The sequence below is a fragment of the Prionailurus bengalensis genome, chromosome D1 (assembly GCF_016509475.1).
Source record: "Prionailurus bengalensis isolate Pbe53 chromosome D1, Fcat_Pben_1.1_paternal_pri, whole genome shotgun sequence".
NCBI lineage: Eukaryota > Metazoa > Chordata > Mammalia > Carnivora > Felidae > Prionailurus > Prionailurus bengalensis.
In genome coordinates this window covers 87,934,961-87,954,084 of record NC_057346.1, presented here as the reverse complement: position 1 = coordinate 87,954,084, position 19,124 = coordinate 87,934,961, and the positions used below count along the sequence as shown (strand labels likewise).

At 36.5% G+C, this 19,124-nt stretch overlaps 1 protein-coding gene across 1 annotated transcript in view; it reads right to left on the bottom strand.

Annotated features, from left to right (window-relative positions):
* HIPK3 (homeodomain interacting protein kinase 3) overlaps positions 1–19,124 on the bottom strand; it is a 93,174-nt gene that overhangs the window by 3,991 nt on the left and 70,059 nt on the right. The window contains 14 exon segments of the mRNA XM_043580900.1: positions 843–970; positions 1,271–1,506; positions 3,237–3,377; positions 3,665–3,961; positions 4,237–4,299; positions 4,456–4,617; positions 4,709–4,833; positions 5,090–5,211; positions 9,426–9,549; positions 9,939–10,098; positions 11,763–11,947; positions 12,452–12,538; positions 13,399–13,446; positions 13,448–13,519. Coding sequence (XP_043436835.1) covers positions 843–970; positions 1,271–1,506; positions 3,237–3,377; positions 3,665–3,961; positions 4,237–4,299; positions 4,456–4,617; positions 4,709–4,833; positions 5,090–5,211; positions 9,426–9,549; positions 9,939–10,098; positions 11,763–11,947; positions 12,452–12,538; positions 13,399–13,446; positions 13,448–13,519 — 1,950 coding nt within the window.

Genomic DNA, 19,124 nt, shown 5'->3' with positions numbered 1-19,124 from the left:
AAAACACAGACAAAAAATACTGAGTACGTATTCTGTAAGTTAAAAAGAAAGGAATAAAGGGAAATTACAATATAGTCTGTAACTGATAATCCATAGAGGATCCCTCAGATCTCCACTTCTACTAAGCATAGAGAAAAGTAAAATATCAATGTTATACACATTAATATTAAACACTTTAATATTTATTACTATGTATTATGATAACATTATATTGCTACTAGTATCACTATCCCCCCCGCATCGCTACTAATAGCTACCGTCTGTGGAGCACTTATTTTATGTAAGGCTAACACCTTACATGAGACATTATTTCATTTCAAAACAACCCTACAAATATAGCTATTATGCCCATTAACTGTGGGCCAGATTTGTTGAAGAGACCTGGCCAAGGTAATATACGCAGTATTTGGCAAAGTCAGGATTTGAATGCAGGTCTGACTCCAATACCTGTTATCTGTTCTTTCCCAAAATGAAACACTACTGCTGAGCACAGTACCGAACAGATGTAAAGTACTCAGTAAGGCATCACTATTCCCAACGACTAACACAACAAATGCGGCCATCAATCCATCAGTGCACATTTTCAGTTGAAAGGTCTAAGACAACAAACACACTAAAAAATTATTTAAGAGAATCTAAAAGCCTAATCTTTCTGAAAAATTCAGGCTTATGGATAATCTGGTTCAATACCCTATTAGTAGGCCAATTACTCCCTAGTCACTTGGGATGATGAAAAGGGAAACATTTTTCAAGACTGCATTCGGTTTCAGAATCTTTTTTCCTTCCAAATGAAAAACAGCTGAATTTGAATCCCAAAGACTCTTACAAATTCACAAACATACCTGACTGAAATTCAAATGCTGTTGCTGGAATGCGGATGTCAATTTCTGCTGGCGATTACCTGCTGTGGAAGGCTGGTTTAATCTTCCAGGAGCTGATCGTCCTTTTACTAATGGCTGGCAGGTAGAATCTGGCAATGAACAAAATATTAGACAGTTGATGCTTTTTCCTGCTCACATAAAAATGAGGAAGGTCTTTAGGTATTTTACGCAGTAGTGATTTTAAGGTCTGACAACCTTAAAATTAAAGAGAGACGTGGTCTCAGGATTTCCAGTACTGAATGATATGAGGAAAGATTTCCTTTGTACAACAGGTTTGGCAGGATCAAGTTGGAAATTCAGAGATGATTTTTTGGCAATGTTGTTCTCTGACGTTCCCAAAGTAAGACTTTTTAAAGGGATATTCGGGGAGAAGGGGAGATTCAGTTTACCTGTGTTTGCCATATGCTCATCAGCATTTAATCCATTCTCTAGTCCCATCGGTGGCACCACAACAGTACAAACAGCTGGTTTGGTTTCCGTGTTGGCAGAGGTTACCAGTTCCGGGTTCTGACGAGCGTCCTCCACAAAGTTCCTCTCTGCAAATGGACTGTCATGTCCCGAAGAGTCTGATGTTGGAGAGCCATCCACAGTATCACAACCACTTTCCTGTTCTTCATCTGACATACTACGAGAAAGTCTTTTTATGAATAATATGTTTTTCAACATTAAATCTTAAGTTAAATACTATCCAGGCTCCAGGAAATTGAGAATCTTATTCAGTTATTTCATAGCTAATTACAACTTCTTCCTTGTCCAATACTATTTTTTTCATAGATTTTCTAGACTCTCACATTAATTCTCTACTCAGACTGTTAACCCTAATTCTATCCTGTTTAGGTACATCATTTGGGCACTTTATTTTCTCTCCTTTCCCTTCCCACTTGATTCTTAGTAGTAGTTCAAAAAATTCCACTTTATAAACTCCAGGAAATCTCATCAAAACACTACGAAAGAAGCAATGTTCTGGATAATTTAAATGAAATGTAAAAACATATATTCATGTGACCTGGATAGTTCAGATTAAATGCTAATGTTAGGATTCATGCCTTTAGTGGTAATTTGGGTCCTTTTAACCACATATCTGAGAGGTCTTCCCCACCTCTCCAAAGGCCTAGCCAGAGTCCCATGTTTCTCTTCCTGGCCCCATCGGGCCGCGACAATCTCTCTCCCTTTGGAATTCCTACAGCATTTATGGTCTATTTTAATCATTCATTTCATACTTAGCAATTTGAAGCATCTTTTTATATATATTTATGTATATTTATAGTTATTTGTACACTTATATAATTTTTATATGGATGTATATATTTACAGATATGTATGTATATATCAACTGCCAAACTATATTATAAGCAATCCATAAGAAGATGTGTTAAAACGTCTTTACGTCTTCTAAAGTATACACTATCATATTTCCTGACAAAGGAAAAAAGAGAAAACAAATGTATAAAATTAAGACTTAAAGATTTTTCATATTTTGTTTCCACTAAAAAAAAGAATTTCTAAAAGTTGAAATCAAATGTATTTCACAGAGATGTTTATGGCTTCTCTCTTAACGTGTTAGTACATCACGCTGGCTAGGAGAAGCTCACTACTTTAGTGGCAGTACATGTCCCTGGCCAAAAAAAGAGTAGGAAAGGAAATGTGGATAAAGCCACACAGATTGATCACCAATGAGGAAAAAAAAAAATCCTCCTGGATACTCTACTGACAGTGGGCTATTACTTTATTACACAAAAAATTCCTTGTTTACTTTGCTAAAATGCTACTCTTTGCTAAAATGCTAAAGTGTTTATTTTGCTATGTTATTATTCCAAATTGAAGTAGTAACTGTCACCTATGGAGCTGAAGTTGAGGACATGGCTTTCTGCCCTTTCAGAAACAAATGATTCTTTAAAAATCACTTGTTAGTGGGGAGCCTGGGTGGCTCAGTCGGTTGAGTGTTCGACTTCAGCCCAGGTCATGATCTCACAGTCTGTGAGTTCGAGCCCCGCGTCGGGCTCTGTGCTGACAGCTCAGAGCCTGGAGCCTGCTTCAGATTCTGTGTCTCCCTCTCTCTCTGCCCCTCCCCTGCTCATGCTTTGTCTCTCTCTGTCTCAAAAATAAATAAAAAAAAAAAAAAAAAACATTTAAAAAAATCACTTATTAGAACCTCAGTTTTTCATTTAGATGTGTTCTACAACAATAAAAGAAAATTATCACTTAAAACCCAAGTGATCTGGTTAAAAACTTACGTCCAAGAAAGAAGCCACTGTGGTAAATCAATAGGTATGTATTAACATAAACAACAAAAGAAATCACAGGCTTTTTGGCAGTGCCAGTATCTATGGTATACGCCCCCTGGAATTCCTTTACCTGTTCGGTCTCTTGCACGGGGATGGGCTGGACTGCCCCGAGGAGCTGGTGCTCAGAGTACTATCAGGACTGCTTAGCGAACACATCCGATCGATATTCAAAGTGCTCTGGCAAGCTTCACAATCTAGACTATCTTTACATCTAGCAAAGAGGGACGGGAAAGACATGGGTCAAAAATGAGAAGTAGCCAAAATTTACATGAATTAAGGATATAAAGCAGTTAAATGTGACCTACAATGACTAAAATCTAAAGCTATGAATATGGGAGAAATGCTACAATAATCATGTTAGTTACTATTCAGGATGTACACTCCCAAGGACATTGACAGACAAGGGTTAAGTCCCAGAAAGTTTCTTTTTCACCACACCAGAGGGCGCCACCGCTACTTAAGGATGCAGTATAAACACAAACCGCTTTTGGCACTTACTCTCTGAGTGAGTGTCTCTGCGATGTCTCCTCCTCATCAGTGTCACTGCTAATAGTAATCACACTCACTGCAGGACTTGGGGAGTCAGCAATGATGATGGTTTGCCGCTGCTTGTCAGAAACCGATGAATCAGACTCCTGCCTGACAGAGGTGTCACAACAATCTCTTGCTTCTCCTTCTGAGTTATGATTGTCCTGTGTTTCTATACAACGTACTTCTTCAATGTCTTTCCCATTTACTATCTTTGGAGAAATAAATGTTGAATGTGGGACATTCGTATTCTGCAATGAATTACTCCTGCAATCAAAGGAATAATGTGTCATTTCTATAATCAAAATATGTACATGACATTTTTCTAGGATATCTTGTTAAAATGAACAATGTTCAAGATCATGTATATAACATACTAACATATATAGACTGTTTTGTAAATACAAAGTATTATCTCTAGAAATACCAGTGTAGATTGCATTTACATACATTAAAATGGTCATTTTTTGGTAAATGTGATATCTGAGTGTCTAAAATTACATGTAGATAATAAATCAAAAGGGCAATAAAGACAATCTTACCAACTGAAAGCATTTATTTCCTCTCTTCCTGGCTCCCATTCCATTAGTTTTACCAAAATACCTCTGAGAAATTGAGAAGGGAGCTGGCTTAGTGTTTGTAACAAAGCTATCAAAGAGGTCATTTTGAATAAAACAGAGTGACCCTTTAGTGAACATGCAAAATTTACTTTAAAGATTAATTTTCAAAATGCAGAGGAAAGTTAAAATATCAATACCAACCTGTTCTGGCACAGTTTATTTTTCTTTACAGTGGCAGGCTGAGGCCAGACAACATGTGCAATGCCCACACTAATTGGCTGCGGGGCCGATAAAGTTATCTGATTGGTTAGAAGAGGTTGTGGCATCACTGAGTTATAATGATTACTGTGTGAAATCATTTTCCTAGGGAGAAAGTTTAGAAAAATTGAATCCCTCCTGTAGCCAGATCTATTTTACAAACTTCACATAAAAAGTATTTTTGTTTTTAACTTACCCCCAGTCTCCAAGCCTCTGTGAGCCAGCCACACCCTCAGAAGTTAACGCAGCAGTAGCCGGAGCCATGGGTGTTACCTGCTGCCAGGCAGGTACCAGCATCTGCTGTGTTCTACCAGACCACGTCTGCTGTGCCACGAACAAAAGAAAAGCTAGTAAGTTACAAGTGATTGGTCATTACTACATCTTAGAATCAAAAATATATTAAGGCAACAGTTATTAATAATTATGTAAAAGCCAGTAACTAAAAAAGATCAAATTCCCATCCGGATCATCTTTTCCGTTTCTCAACAGCACAGGCTGATATGTTACAAGCGGATCACTGCCCTTCTTGAGTATAAGGAGGACAGCACACATGCAAAAATAATAAATTATTACCGACCTGAGAAAGAACTCCTGGTCGGATCTGTAGTGGCTGTACAGCTGGGGCCTGAGTTACAAGTGGAACTGTATTATCTACTCTTATTGAGTAACTCGTGGGTTTACCATGCGTTGCAGGAATACCTGTGAAATAGGAAGAAAAAAAAACAGTTCTCAAATCAAAAACGATTTCTCTTAACTTACAAAACTCTTTGAAATTCAAAGACTTACTAAAATTCTGATTAGGTTTATAAAATCATCCCCTACATAAAATATTCATAACACTAACAAAACCATCTTTTAGGAAAGTGAGGTACTTTCTATCACGTTGTGGTACATCATTCCAGAAACTGATATAAAGCTACTCCTACTGCTTTAAAATGCATACCACCAAGTTGCATCATTTACTTTTCTTGAAACTTCCCATTCCTTTTAAAGTTTGCTTATTATAGCTTTATTTCCTTTTCAAATAGTTCTGCCACTATGATAAAGGACATGGAAAGGTGAATCGAACTCAACATCCTGATCCTCTAGCAGGTAAACATTCATCTTTTGATACAAACTTAGCTCTGCCAAGTATTTTCTTCTTTAAAACCTGTAACAGGATCTCACACTTTTAGCACCAAAGGGGGAATGTATCACAACTTCACACTTCAAAGGCCATGATGGTTTACACGATTCAAGAAAATTCAAGAAGACACACACTCATTCCAAGGTCCAAAGGAAAAGCAAAAATAACCTTTCAGACCTAATACGATGATACTGCTAAGCTTTGACCCATATGGCTTCATCTACTAGTAGCTGCTGGAACTCCAGGACAAACATCTTCCACTTTGCTTACCCACTAGGACAAGTAGAAAGCGAGATCACCAGCCACGTTAATCCTGTTAATGTTAATGTTTCTGTGTCATATATTGCAAAAGGACCATGCAGATAGATACTGTCTTATATTAAACTTTGAGACAGTGAAGTAGTATCACCCCAACTGAGAACTTTGACTAACAAGATTTTAGGGATATCCCCCAAGCTCAGAAAGCTCAGTTACGAGAATAAATTCAGTGCTTGATTAATTGCAGCCTCTTGCAGCAGTTACTTTCAGTATAGGCTGGCGGAAAAAGCAGCCATCTTAGGTAAGATAAAAATACTACAATTGTTTTCTTTTACTATTGAAAAATAACCCCATAATTTTATTGTGCAAATACACTGTAAGTGTTAATCCTGTTAATTTTGTTGTGCTTATTTTTCTTCACAGAGGCTTTTACCGTCCTCCCAGGGTGTTCTATCTCCTGAAATCCACTGAAAAGGCTAGGTAGGGATGAAGTTTAACAAAGATCTACAGATTTTTTTTTTTTTAACTGACCTTCTTAGCCCTTCCAAAAAGCATGTCTTGATCGGCAAATTCTCCAAGAAATGGAATCTAAGCGCACCCAGGCAGTGTAGATGTATGGCAGCAAGACAGTCTCATCAGAGAAAAAAGCAGAATTCACTTTGACAAGGGGTAAAGGACAGAGCGAATTCTCAAATCCCAACAAAAGTCATGTTGCCCTTAAATTCTCCTCATAATTAATGCCTTATGATGAGAAGAATTCTATTATCTTCTCTTCTCATGAGGTCTAACTTATTTTTATCAAATTCAACAGTGATTAAGATCCCAATTTTCTACACAGTTCTTAGGCTAGCTAAAATTTTATCTTTGCTTGATTAGATTTGCTTTCATATCTGCACAGCAAGGCACGAAAGTTTACACGATTGTTCTAGTACAACAGGAGAATTTTGTTAGAATGCATTTCATTCTAAAATAGCAGTTTTCATCCAAAGGGGATGAAAAACTAGTTTTTCAGATTGCCAAATAATGTTAAATGCTTGTCGAATATATACTCAAATTTGTTAAACAGAAGCTTGGCTAAGTCTTTGTTAACTTGAAAAAGGTAATAATATTATGGATATAGTACTTCTATATCTATACCTACATATTATATCTATAACATGGAGAATATATGAAATGCATGATGAACCTAGACACCACAGCCTCAAAGCAAAAAATGTAAAGTGAAGTAGAAAAGACATGAAATCTATTTAAAAATACAAACTATAATGGTGCCAGAACTACTACCCAACAGCTGCCCAATAACCATTTAAAATGTTTCTTCAAAATGGATTGGTGGCACATTATGAGGGAAAGTGGTAAAAAGACCAATACTGGGATTTTCTACAGAGATACTAAAGTGGATTAGACAAGGAAGCTTTCATTGCTAAGCAGACACTACACTAAGACAAAAAAACAATGAAACAACATATTTATAGAGCCTGCCTGTCTGCTACAACTGCACCTGTTACATAAGCTAACAAGTTATTTTGCTCTGTCTTACTGGTAATTCTAATTCAAAAATATTGTGCTTGACATTTAAAGGGTTTATGAGTCTGAGAGTGTCTCCTTTTCTTTGTTATCCTTCTTATGAACCACTCATACAGCTGTTAGCATATGTGTAGAAAGGTCACTAGTCTTTCATCAATCATAAGGCACAAAGAGAAAAGATTTATCGGACCTCATTGAATGTTTTAAAAATGACCCTTAACTGTGTTTAGAAATATGCCTCACAAGCCTCCTAAATTTTTGCTACAAACAGAAGGTAGGCTCTGAAAAAAAAAAAAAAAAAGCTGCTATTCTAAATCTTGATGAAATATGATTTTGGTACATGGGGGAAAATTATTAGAACTTAAAAATCTATTTGTTAGTATAGACTAAAACTCATCTAAGTGAAAATGCATTTGTGGAGACACAATGTGACACAAATGTCACTTACATGACAACTAATTAAAAAACAAAAAAGCGTCAATCTTCCATGCTCAAGTATTTAGAAGGAAGATGTCTACCTACCACTTACTATCAAATGGTAGTATATGTATGTTGAGATAGACTGATGGCAAATATGGCAAAACGTTAACACTTGTTGAATCTAGGGTAGAAGTCACCGTATTATTCTTTGACTTTTTCTTTAGGTTAGAAATTTTTATAATTAACAATCGAGGAAAAACAAAGAAATAAACACAACAGTGTCTTTAAGAGCACTGACATGATGATATGGGTATTTTACTATCCCCAGCCATGGGTCACTGTCACAGATACTTATAGGCCATGTTGGTCCACAATTTCACCTTAAAAATCAACCATCTAAGTAGTTGTTTTTTATCCGTAGTGCTACAAATCTTTCTCTCGATGAAACCTTATACGAAAACCCAATATACATAAAAGATGAAAATAAAGTTCCCCTGGTAGAACAAAAATGGCTAAAGAGTTGAGATGTTTTCACATCTCTTATTACCAGTCAGTCCAGTCAACAAACATATCTTGGTGCTTTATTAGGCACTGTAGGAGATATTAAAACTTCAGAAACATTGTTTAAGTCCTTGAATCAAATAAAAAATTTAAATAACCTTCAGGATCCAGAAATATTAGAGCTAGAAGTGACCAGGACAGTATCTACTCAGTCTTTTCCTTTGACTAAGGCTGAAAACAGGTTAAACAGACTCATCTAGAATGACAGCAAACAGAACAGGACTCTAGCCCAGGTGTCCTGACTGAGTACCAACTGCTTTCACAGATGCTATACAGTCCTACCATCACGCTTCAAAGAATCATTTAGGGCCTCATTTGTAATTAACCTCTTGCTTTAAGACAGAACTAGATGCCTAGCAAGGACAAAGTGCTATGAAAGGACCTAGAAAGTCACATTTTATTCGGGTTATTCCAGCTGTAACATTTGCTGCTGTTGCCCTCTAAGAACCACTAACAAATTCCCCCGTGTGAGAATTTATGGCCTCTTCAAAGGTATTCTGCCACTCATCTCACCTGAGGTTTTATTCTGCTTTTTATCTAAGGAGCATAATCTGAGCAAAAAAACAATCTCTCTCTTTTAAAAACCTAAGGTATGGATAAAGAACAAGACTGTAACATTCTTGGATAGAATTCTTTTGACCAAAATTTAATGAACTGAGTTCTCAGTTACTTTAATGTCTAGTAATAACAGATAAAAGGTACTTACCTAAATATCTGGAGCTGTGATAACCAGTAAAGGACAACCCATAGCTTTCCAAGCCCATTAATTTCTACTAAGGTATTTTATCATGCAACTCTACAGGAAATATAATTATCAGATGACCCATTCTGTCAGTGATGATTACAGTGGAGCTCCAGTCACGAAAGAAGTGTCACTGGTCTAAAGGCTACTGACCAGCCTAAATTAAATTCAAATGTAGCAATGTGGCAAAAACTATGCAATATATTTTATTAAAATATAATTACATTTGTTTAAAAATAACATACGCCTAAATTCAAAGTGTAATTTAAATCGGAGTACCTTGAATAGCTGGGGGACAGATAATCAGCGTCTGCTGAAAAGCGTCGCCACAACCGAAATGAGCAGTTCCGGCCTGCAGAGGAACTCCATGGTGCCCAACGGAGTGAGCGGACGTGGTTAACGCCTGAAAGGATCAGCACAGGCGGCATTGTACTGAGTAGTCTACATGCACGCTTTACCAATACAATTTGAATGCACTTCTTAAAGTCGTAACTCTGATAAAAATGGGCCCAGAAACTGATTTTACTCAACTCTACTTTTCATGGAGCTGCTGCACAGAAAGGTAGGTAGGGGATAGTAAGAGAGTGAAAGGTGAAAGGAAATAAAAGAGTTTAGGTAGACATGTTCTAATCATTGCCCTGAAATGGTAGAGATTTTACAGAATAACCATAGCGAGAACCTCCCCGGCACTGTGACTTCTAATTGCTGACATGAGACTTCTATATACTTCAAAAGCAAAATGAGCAATCATTAAAAAAGGAGTACAAATTGTTAAATATTATAAGTTCTTACCTGATTTCTTAATGTGCCAATTTTAGTAAAATTTGCTGTCAGGTTAGCAGTACTGCCTGAAGCAACTGGTCTTAAAAGTGAAGTTTTATTGTGATTATTTGTGTCACATGAATTTGGGTGGGACTTACAAATATCCATAATATGAAAACAGGACTTTACACTGCAAAAAAAAAAACGAGGTAACTGTAATATTTTAAATGTTAAGGGTAGTTTAAAATTTATAAATTAATTCTAAAAGAAAAAACTATCTGACTTGCACTTAATCTGCTTATTTTCAATACTATTTCTACCAGAAAAACCCACAAAAGATTGAATTTTAAAGCTACTGGAAATGTATCTTATATCTGCAATATTTTCTAAGACATCAAAGCAACAGTAAGCATTTTTTGACTAGCACAACTATAATTTCATGACCCTTGCTCTAAATAATTTTTCCAAAATTTCTAGATCTCCACATCCCTAAACTATCGATACAAAATATATAGTTGTTATTTTCAAAGTGCTTATATATGGAAATCATTAGATATCTTCAACTGTTGGGGAGAAAAATAACAATTTTAAGGGGAATCCACAATAACGGATACTGGTTCAACCCTATAAACTTCTTCATTCAGTCATTTTTTTTAATGTTTATTTATTTTTGAGAGAGAGTGCAAGCGCCTCACTAACAGCAGAGTGCCCGATGAGGGGTTCAAATTCACAAGCTGTGAGATCATGACCTCAGCCTAACTTGGGCACTTAACTAAAACCAAGCCACCCAGACACTCTCAGTCATTTTAAAATATAAAAAGTTGTTTTAAGTAGTCATTTACATTACCCCCTGCAGCCTTACAAAGAAGAGGTGTGGGGTTCAAAGAATGCATAAGCTTTACCTAAGGTAACTCTGATAAGACCTTCTCAATGTGAGCATACGCATATTCTTTTCCATTAACCCATAAAAACCTTTCTTTCTTGGGGCACCCAGGTGGTTCAGTCGGTTAAGCATCTGACTTTGGCTCAGGTCATGATCTCACGGTTTGTGAGTTCGAGCCCCCCCCATTGGGCTCTGTGCTGACAGCTCGGAGCCTGCTTTGGATTCTGTCTCTCTCTCTCTCTCTCTCTCTCTCTCTCTCTCTCTCTCTCTCTGCTCCTCTCCCACTCAGGCTCTGTCTCTCTCTCAGAAATAAATGTTAAAAAAAAAAATTTTTTTTTTTTTAAACCCTCCTTTCCTTCCACAACACAGAGGAGAAGGTGTGGGCAAGGAAAGCAAACGATGTGAAAGGAAATTAAAGATGGAGTCTGTAGGACTCAAAAGAGGGAGGAAAACTGTTAATACTTCCTTTTATTACATACGCCTGGCTATTAAGTTAAGAATGTCATGTAAAAAAATCACTCAGTCATTTTCAGTATGGTACTTTGGAAAAAGAACATTGGAATGCAACTCAGATTCATATTCCAGTACTGTGCTGCCACTTACTAGTCTATGTGAATTTGGTTGAGTTAGCTTAATTTACATTTAATAGATATATTGAATCATTTCTCTAAAACACTAATTTTCTAAGACTTAGTATTATTTCTCCATGCCATTTTAACAGACTTTAAATGGGGCACCTGGGTGGCTCAGTCGGTTAAGCGTCTCTTGATTTTGGCTCAGGTCATGATCTCACGGTGGGATCAAGCCCCACTGTGGGCTCCATGCTAACAGCACGGAGTCTGCTTGAGATTCTCTCTCTCCCCCTCTCTCTCTGTGCCTCCCCTACTCATGCTCAATAAATAAATAAATAAACAAATAAATAAATAAATGTACTCTTTCAAAAAAATAATGAAGATTTTAAAATAACATACTGGTTGCTATGAGGGAAATCTAGAAGATGTTTCATATTAACAAAAGAATGGTTCAAAGTCTCAGCTGGAGTAATTCTTAAATCTGCATCAATTAGCAACATTTTCTTCAACAGACTAACAAATTCTCTTCTATCAGCTTTCTCAGCCAAAAGATCACTTCCTTCCAAATCCATCACTGTGTTCACCTACAATATCAAAATTTCAAGTCATCAAATACAAATAAGCCATAAAAGGTAATAGATGTTAAAGTTTCAGTTTTAAAAAAACACAACACAGGAAGGAACAGAGAACTACAACTGTTTTGAGACAAGAACAAATAATTGAGTTTCATAAATTCAGAAAATGTTTCAAAGTACCAAATAGGATTCAAAGTAAAAAAAAAATTAATGAATATTTTAACAAATATCCATTTCTAACAAATTCAAAGAAAAGAAATTTGTAGAGCTAGGATTTCCCCTTTTGAAGAAAATACTTTCTACTAAAGAACAGGATGGAATTAATAATATTTGATAAAGACAAATGCAGTTTAGTTCCTAAAGGGCTGAAACCTTAGAATCAGTTTTGTTTGAAAAGTTTAAAACCAACAGTACTCCATAGTCATTTAGAAGATGATGAACATGTGGTATCCTTGGCATTCAGGTCTATCATCGTAAGCACAGAAGACTAACAAGCATGACTGTGGTACTCACATGCACTATATCATCCAGACTGTTGAATATGTACTTTCTGGCTTCTTTAGACTTCATTCCTGTCTCTGTCTCATGCTCTTCTAGTGTCTTATTGGATATATCAAAGAGGGGAAATAATATATTATTATCCACCATTTGGAAATTATTTCTTTAGTTCTGGCACATTTAGTCTAAAACACTGAATATTCTAAGGCAAGGAATTTTAAACAATTATCAAAAATGTGCTTTTTAAAAGTACCAAAAGAAAAATGAGAAGAGCTTGGTTCAGTTAAAAAAAATATATACATATAAAAAAGTAACTGGTTATAAAGTTAATCACTGGGGATTTACTAAGCCCCCAAAAAGCCTAAGAATAAATCAGGTACTTGGGTTATGGAGTAAATGTTGACATTCAGTCCCTGTCCTATAAAGCTTAATAATGGGAAACTGAGTAGAGAAGATGAAACACACAACACAAAAGTAATTACATACACAAAATTTAAAAAAACATTTAAGGGGCGCCTGGGTGGCGCAGTCGGTTAAGCATCCGACTTCAGCCAGGTCATGATCTCGCGGTCCGCGAGTTCGAGCCCCGCGTCGGGCTCTGGGCTGATGGCTCGGAGCCTGGAGCCTGTTTCCAATTCTGTGTCTCCCTCTCTCTCTGCCCCTCCCCCGTTCATGCTCTGTCTCTCTCTGTCCCAAAAATAAATAAACGTTGAAAAAAAAATAAAAAAAAAACAAACAAACCATTTAAGATGAGTTAATAATTATGTTGTCAGGTTAGAGAATGAGCTAAGTTACTCAGGGAGGGCTTTTTTTTCCCCCCCATTAAAAAGGGAGGGGGTCAAATATGAAAATTCAGAAGGAGGCAGAAATGCAGTAAAATAAAAATAGGCATGGAGGGTATTATCTACATGAAGCACCTTAGAAAAATTTTTTTCCAAATTTTTTCTTTTTTAATGAATTACCTTTAATCTCCAACCAGAATGAGAAATATCTGTTTCTCTGCAAAAAAAATCTTGTGGATTTCGTGCCCACATTTAACAGCTGTTCTCCTGGTAAACCTTGAGTCTGAGAAATATATCGAATCTGAAAAATAATATACAAAACAGAAGAGTTTATTCTTTCATGTAATAAATATTAATTGAACATGTATTCTGTATCAGACACTAAACTAGATGTTAGGTCAAGAATTCAATGATGTAGTCTATGCCCTCAAGAAATGCAGTCTAGTGGGGAGCATACAAGTAAACAATTATAATACAGAGTTGTAAGTACCATAGTAAATACATGCTTATGGAAAGACAGAGAAGGGACGCCTAAAATAACCGAAGTCACATAAAGTTCCAAAAGAGGTGATGCTCAAGTTGAGTCTTAAAGGACAAGTAAGAGTTCTTTAGGAAACCTTATTATGATTTATGCTAAGGGTATAATATGAATAAATATGGACAATCAGGAGTAAATACCACATACTCAGATACTGAAGTGCAGAGATTCACTAAGTAGAAAATGACAAGGGGTGAAAGTGAACTAGCAGGCTGAGGGCTTTACCAGTAGGGTAGAAGTTTTATCTGTCCTCTTTCCCTCTATAAGCCCCAAGTGTCCACAATTTTATCTCTAAATCTGTATCTAAATATTTATTTCTAGCTCTGGAGCTGTAGATCCAACTGCTTATGGAAACTCTCCATCTGGTTGGACTTTAAGCAACTCAAAATGAACATATCCTCAACTCATTTTCCTGTTAATCCTCGTGTATTTCCCAGCAACACCAAACACCCAAATCAGAAATCTGAAATTTATACCAGACACATACCTCTCCATCATCACTGTCCCACATAACTGTCCCTTCTCTCCATCTCCATTTCAAGTCTTCTTCAATTCTGAGTTACACGATTTCACAAGCCTCCTAAGTAGTTTATCTGCCTCCCTAATGATGCCATCCATTCACCCCCAATTCAGTATTCACACTGCTAACAGCCATTTTTGGTAAAACACAAATCTGACTGTTACCCTCTTGTATAAAATTACTTTACCGCCTACAGGATCAATTCCAAATCTCCAATCATAGCATTCAGGCTTTGAGCTTTATCTCTTCCCTGCTCTTTACATGGTCCTTTAAAGCAGCAGCCCATCTAGCACCACACTAAATTTTGCATGGGCTGTTTCTCCTTCCTAAACTGCTAACTCCTACTTAACAATGTGCCCCTCCCCACCCAACTTCACCAAGTCTCACAACAACAAATTGTAGTACCGTTCCTTCTTCAAGACCCAGTTCAAGAATTTCTCCTCTATACAGCTTTACCTAACCTTCTCAAACAAAGATAGTTCCTTTCCTCTGTGTTCCCATCAACCTAAAACAGAACCATTTTAATACATTTATAATACTGTAATACAATTATTTTTTTACACGTCTGTTTTCCCTATTAGACTATCAAGTCTCTAGACAACAGAGATAGTTATCCATATTTGTATCCTCAATTTTACCTGAAATGACAACTAAAATATCCACCTTACAAATACGTTTCATTTCATTTCAAGTGTGGTGCCTTCTCTCACCCCACATCCCCCGAGTGGCTGAGTTCCTTGTTTTATGAAAACCGAAAGTGAAAAGTACTAAGGGTCCAGTACCTAGATGTTACATCAGAGTCTTTCAGATGGTGGGAAAGGCGTTCCACAATTCAACAAACATACACAGAGCATTTACTATGTGTCAAATGCTAAAGATATGCAGATGAGTAAAACATGGTGCCAACCTTCAAAAGCATATAGTTCAGTAAAATAGATAAATGTTTAAGCACGTAATCTGCAATTAAGCTAGGAAGTACCATTATGAAGAAGAAAATAAAGTGTTAAAAGAACACAGAATAAGGCAATTGAAATGGCACTGAAAAAAAAAAAACAAAAAAAAATGGCAAGTGATCTTGTGAGTTTATTTTTGGTCATAATGCCTGCTCTGTCTTCTGGGGGGAGAAAAAAAACCCTGTTCCATCTATAACCCCTAATACATGAAAAGACTCAGCCTTTGCCTCCTCTGTCCCCAGTGAATGAAGGGTGAAAACCTGACTCAGAAGTGATTCATTCATAAATTCATGTTGTGAACTCAACTAGAAATAAGCTAATAAGCAAATTAGACTTACAATGTTAGGAATGTGAACTAAGAAATATCAATCACTGTTGAGGAATGAGCTGAATGCACCTGGAGTCTAATGGCCATGTTAACATAACCAAAGTTAACTGTTAAGCAGAAACTCAGAGTAGCAAATTAAAATCAGAATAGATAAAAATACTTAAAGAGCATCTAATTCACACTTATCCAGCCCCAGAGCGAAGTTCTACGGAAGCCTATTAATTCCATTAAATGTCTCTTTGAATCCAAAAGCACCTCCAACTCTAGACTTCACAAAGTCCAGTCATATTATAGCTCCATTCTTGGATTTTTGTGATAGTCTACACATAAAGAGCCAGCTACTTGAGAAGGTCTCTATGCAACCCAAATAGCCGGATAAAATAGAATTCTTCAAAGATTCCTACTCCCCCTAAACACTCAGGAGTTGAAATAGAGAACTTTATTTTTCTTACACAGGATATGACTTGAAATTACCAAGTAAGATAATTCGAATATAAATTCAGACTTTTAACTGTTCTGGATGAGATTCTATCTAAACTCCAACAAACATTTTGCAAGAACAATCAACATTTACCAAGTTAATACTGTCTAGCCATCCATAAAATTTATTTAATTCCCTGGAATGTTTTTGATATTTTCCTCGTAAATATAGGTTAAAACCAATACACAGAACAGTAATAAGACAGTATACTGTCGTATTATAATTAAGACAGGAAGGGATTCAAGCACTAATTCACAGGACAGCCTTCTCTAAACACATACACCAAAACGCTGGTGTACAAATGGGAACGAAATGCAGAGATGAGAAAATATGACGTGAGGAATTCTCGACATGGTCAATGCCTAGCTGTAGAGTCCAAAATTCAAAGAGGAAATTGCCTTGGAAAAGCTTTAAGAAATAGATGCTAAAGATGATTAAAGAGCTAGAACACAAACCCTATAATGCAGAATTAAAATAATCTATGAATTTTTTTCCTGGTGACCCAAATGTGGCTTTTAAGTATATAATAATTATAGGTCTACTGTCAATTCTTTTTCACTTCCTTTGGGAAAAAAACAAAACTGTTATTGCATTAGAAGATTAAATAAAGGTTAGACATTAAGACAAGACCTAAGAGATAAGTTATATTTCATAGAAAGTCTTTATTTTTGTAAATGTTCCATGTGTACTTGAAAAGTATGTATTCTAAAATTTGTGTGTAGTTTTGGATGCAGTACTACATGCCTGTGTCATTAAATCAACTTATTCATGGGCTCAAATCCTCTGTATACTATTTTTTTTCTACTTTTGCTCTACCAGTTACTAAAAGAAATGTGCTAAAAATTTCTAATTATGACTGTGGGTTTATCTATTTTCTTTTTTGGTTCTGTCAATTTTAGATTAAAGTTATTACTAGATGTATAAAATATAGAACTGCTCTATGTTCGTGCTGAATTGAATTTTCCAAATTCATTGGCTAATATCCCTTCTTTATAAGTAATACTGATAGATTTGTAATAGAAGAACACTTCTGGTATTAAAAGCAATGCTATTAATAAAAGCAAACACTAAAAAGAGTATCTTGTACTCTCATACATTCTGAGAGATAAACATTTATACAAAATGTCATCGTAGAACAAAATGCTAAACTAAGCTCCTGGCTCCATCACTAAAACTCAGTCTGGAGACAGAATGCCAGTGGAGGTTGATGGATTTGAGAAACTAACATAACCATGAAAATCCTCTTCAAGTGACAGCAGAGAGACAGTTGGGAAGGTGAAAGTGGACGTCTGGAAGTGGAAAGTCTGGAAGAGGGCTGGTGACAGGGATGGAGCACAGACTGGTGCAGGGTTTGGTTGGGTCCTTTTAACTCTCTCCCCTACTGTAATGATACTTATGGAAAGTATCATTATCCATAAGGTAGTATAGACGTGGTCCACTGCTAACAGGAAAGATTCTGGATTCTGATTGCCTGTGTTGGATTCTTGGGCAAGTTATTTAACTTCCCCACACCTTGGTTTCTTCATCTGTAAAACAGAGGCAATAGTAGAATGTACCTCACAGGGTTATTGTGAGCATTAAGTGAGTTAATGAAAGTTTAAGAACAGTTTCTGGCATATAAAAGAGCTCAGTAAGTATTAATTAGTAATATTACTATTACCCACTGCACTGCCACTGTAGGCCAAAAAATGAGTTAAAAAATAAAATAACAATAACACCCCAATTATGTGCCCAAGTACATGAGGGCAGCAGATGACTGGAACAAAAACAGGTAACGGACAAAGGCATACCCTACTCATGGCCTCTTCACATCCTAATTGATGATCTTAATCTAGGAAGCTGGGGAAAATCTATGAAATCAAACCGCATTAATAAGTAGACTAAAGTAAAACACAACCCCTAGAAATACTTAGGTGAACATTTTAATAGATGCATAAAAGCATTTGAGGGGCACCTGGGTGGCTCAGTCAGTTGAGCGTCCAACTCTGAATTTCAGATCAAGTCATGATCCCAGGGTCATGGGATTAAGCCCCATGTCGGGCTCCATGCTGAGCGCTGAGCTTGCTTAAGATTCTCTTTCTCCCTCTGCCCCTGTCCCCTGCTTGCACTCTGAATGAATGAATAAAAATAGCATAGCATAGCATAGCATAGCATAGCATAGCATAGCATAGCACAGCACAGAATAGAATAGAATAGGCATTGAAAGTCCAAACCAATTTAGGATAAAAGAAAAAACTTAGAAAATTGGGAATAGAGGGAGCTCTATTTGATATCTGACCTTTATCAAAACCTATACAGCATACATCATATTTGGAAATATGTGTAAAGTCTAAGACTGAAACCAAACAAGAATGCTCACATCATCAATCCTATTCCCTTGCGTTATTGGAAAATAACCTACGTTATTGGAAAAGTTATTGGAAAATAACTTTTAAAACATCAAATTGATAATATGCAACTACTGATGCTATATGCTAATTATTTTTTAAATTATTATACCCATTTGGAATTAAAGTAATATACATCCTGAAAGTACTGCTAATCTGAATCAGATTAACACCTGTTCTCTGTTTTAAAAGATATCTATTATGAAATTTAGAAAAACTGAGGTTTGATCAAGGCTTTGTCTTAAAGTACCACTGTGGCTTTTAACAAGTCATTTCATTTTTCTGGACCTCAATTATCCTCTTTAAAAAACAGGAAAATGGGGCGCCTGGGTGGCTCAGTCGGTTAAGCGTCCGACTTCAGCTCAGGTCACGATCTCACGGTCCGTGAGTTCGAGCCCCGCGTTGGGCTCTGTGCTGATGATGGCCCAGAGCCTGGAGCCTGCTTCCGATTCTGTGTCTCCCTCTCTCTCTGACCCTCCCCCGTTCATGCTCTGCCTCTCTCTGTCTCAAAAATAAAAATTAAAAAAAGTTAAAAAAAAATAAAAATAAAAATAAAAAACAGGAAAGAGTACAACTAGAAAATCTGTAGGGTCCTTCTCAGTACTAACAACAGGTGTCCAAGACTAGAACTGTAAAAATCCCAATCCAAAGAACAGCAGCAAATCTATATGAAGTTGCCACAAGATGGTGTTCTGCTCC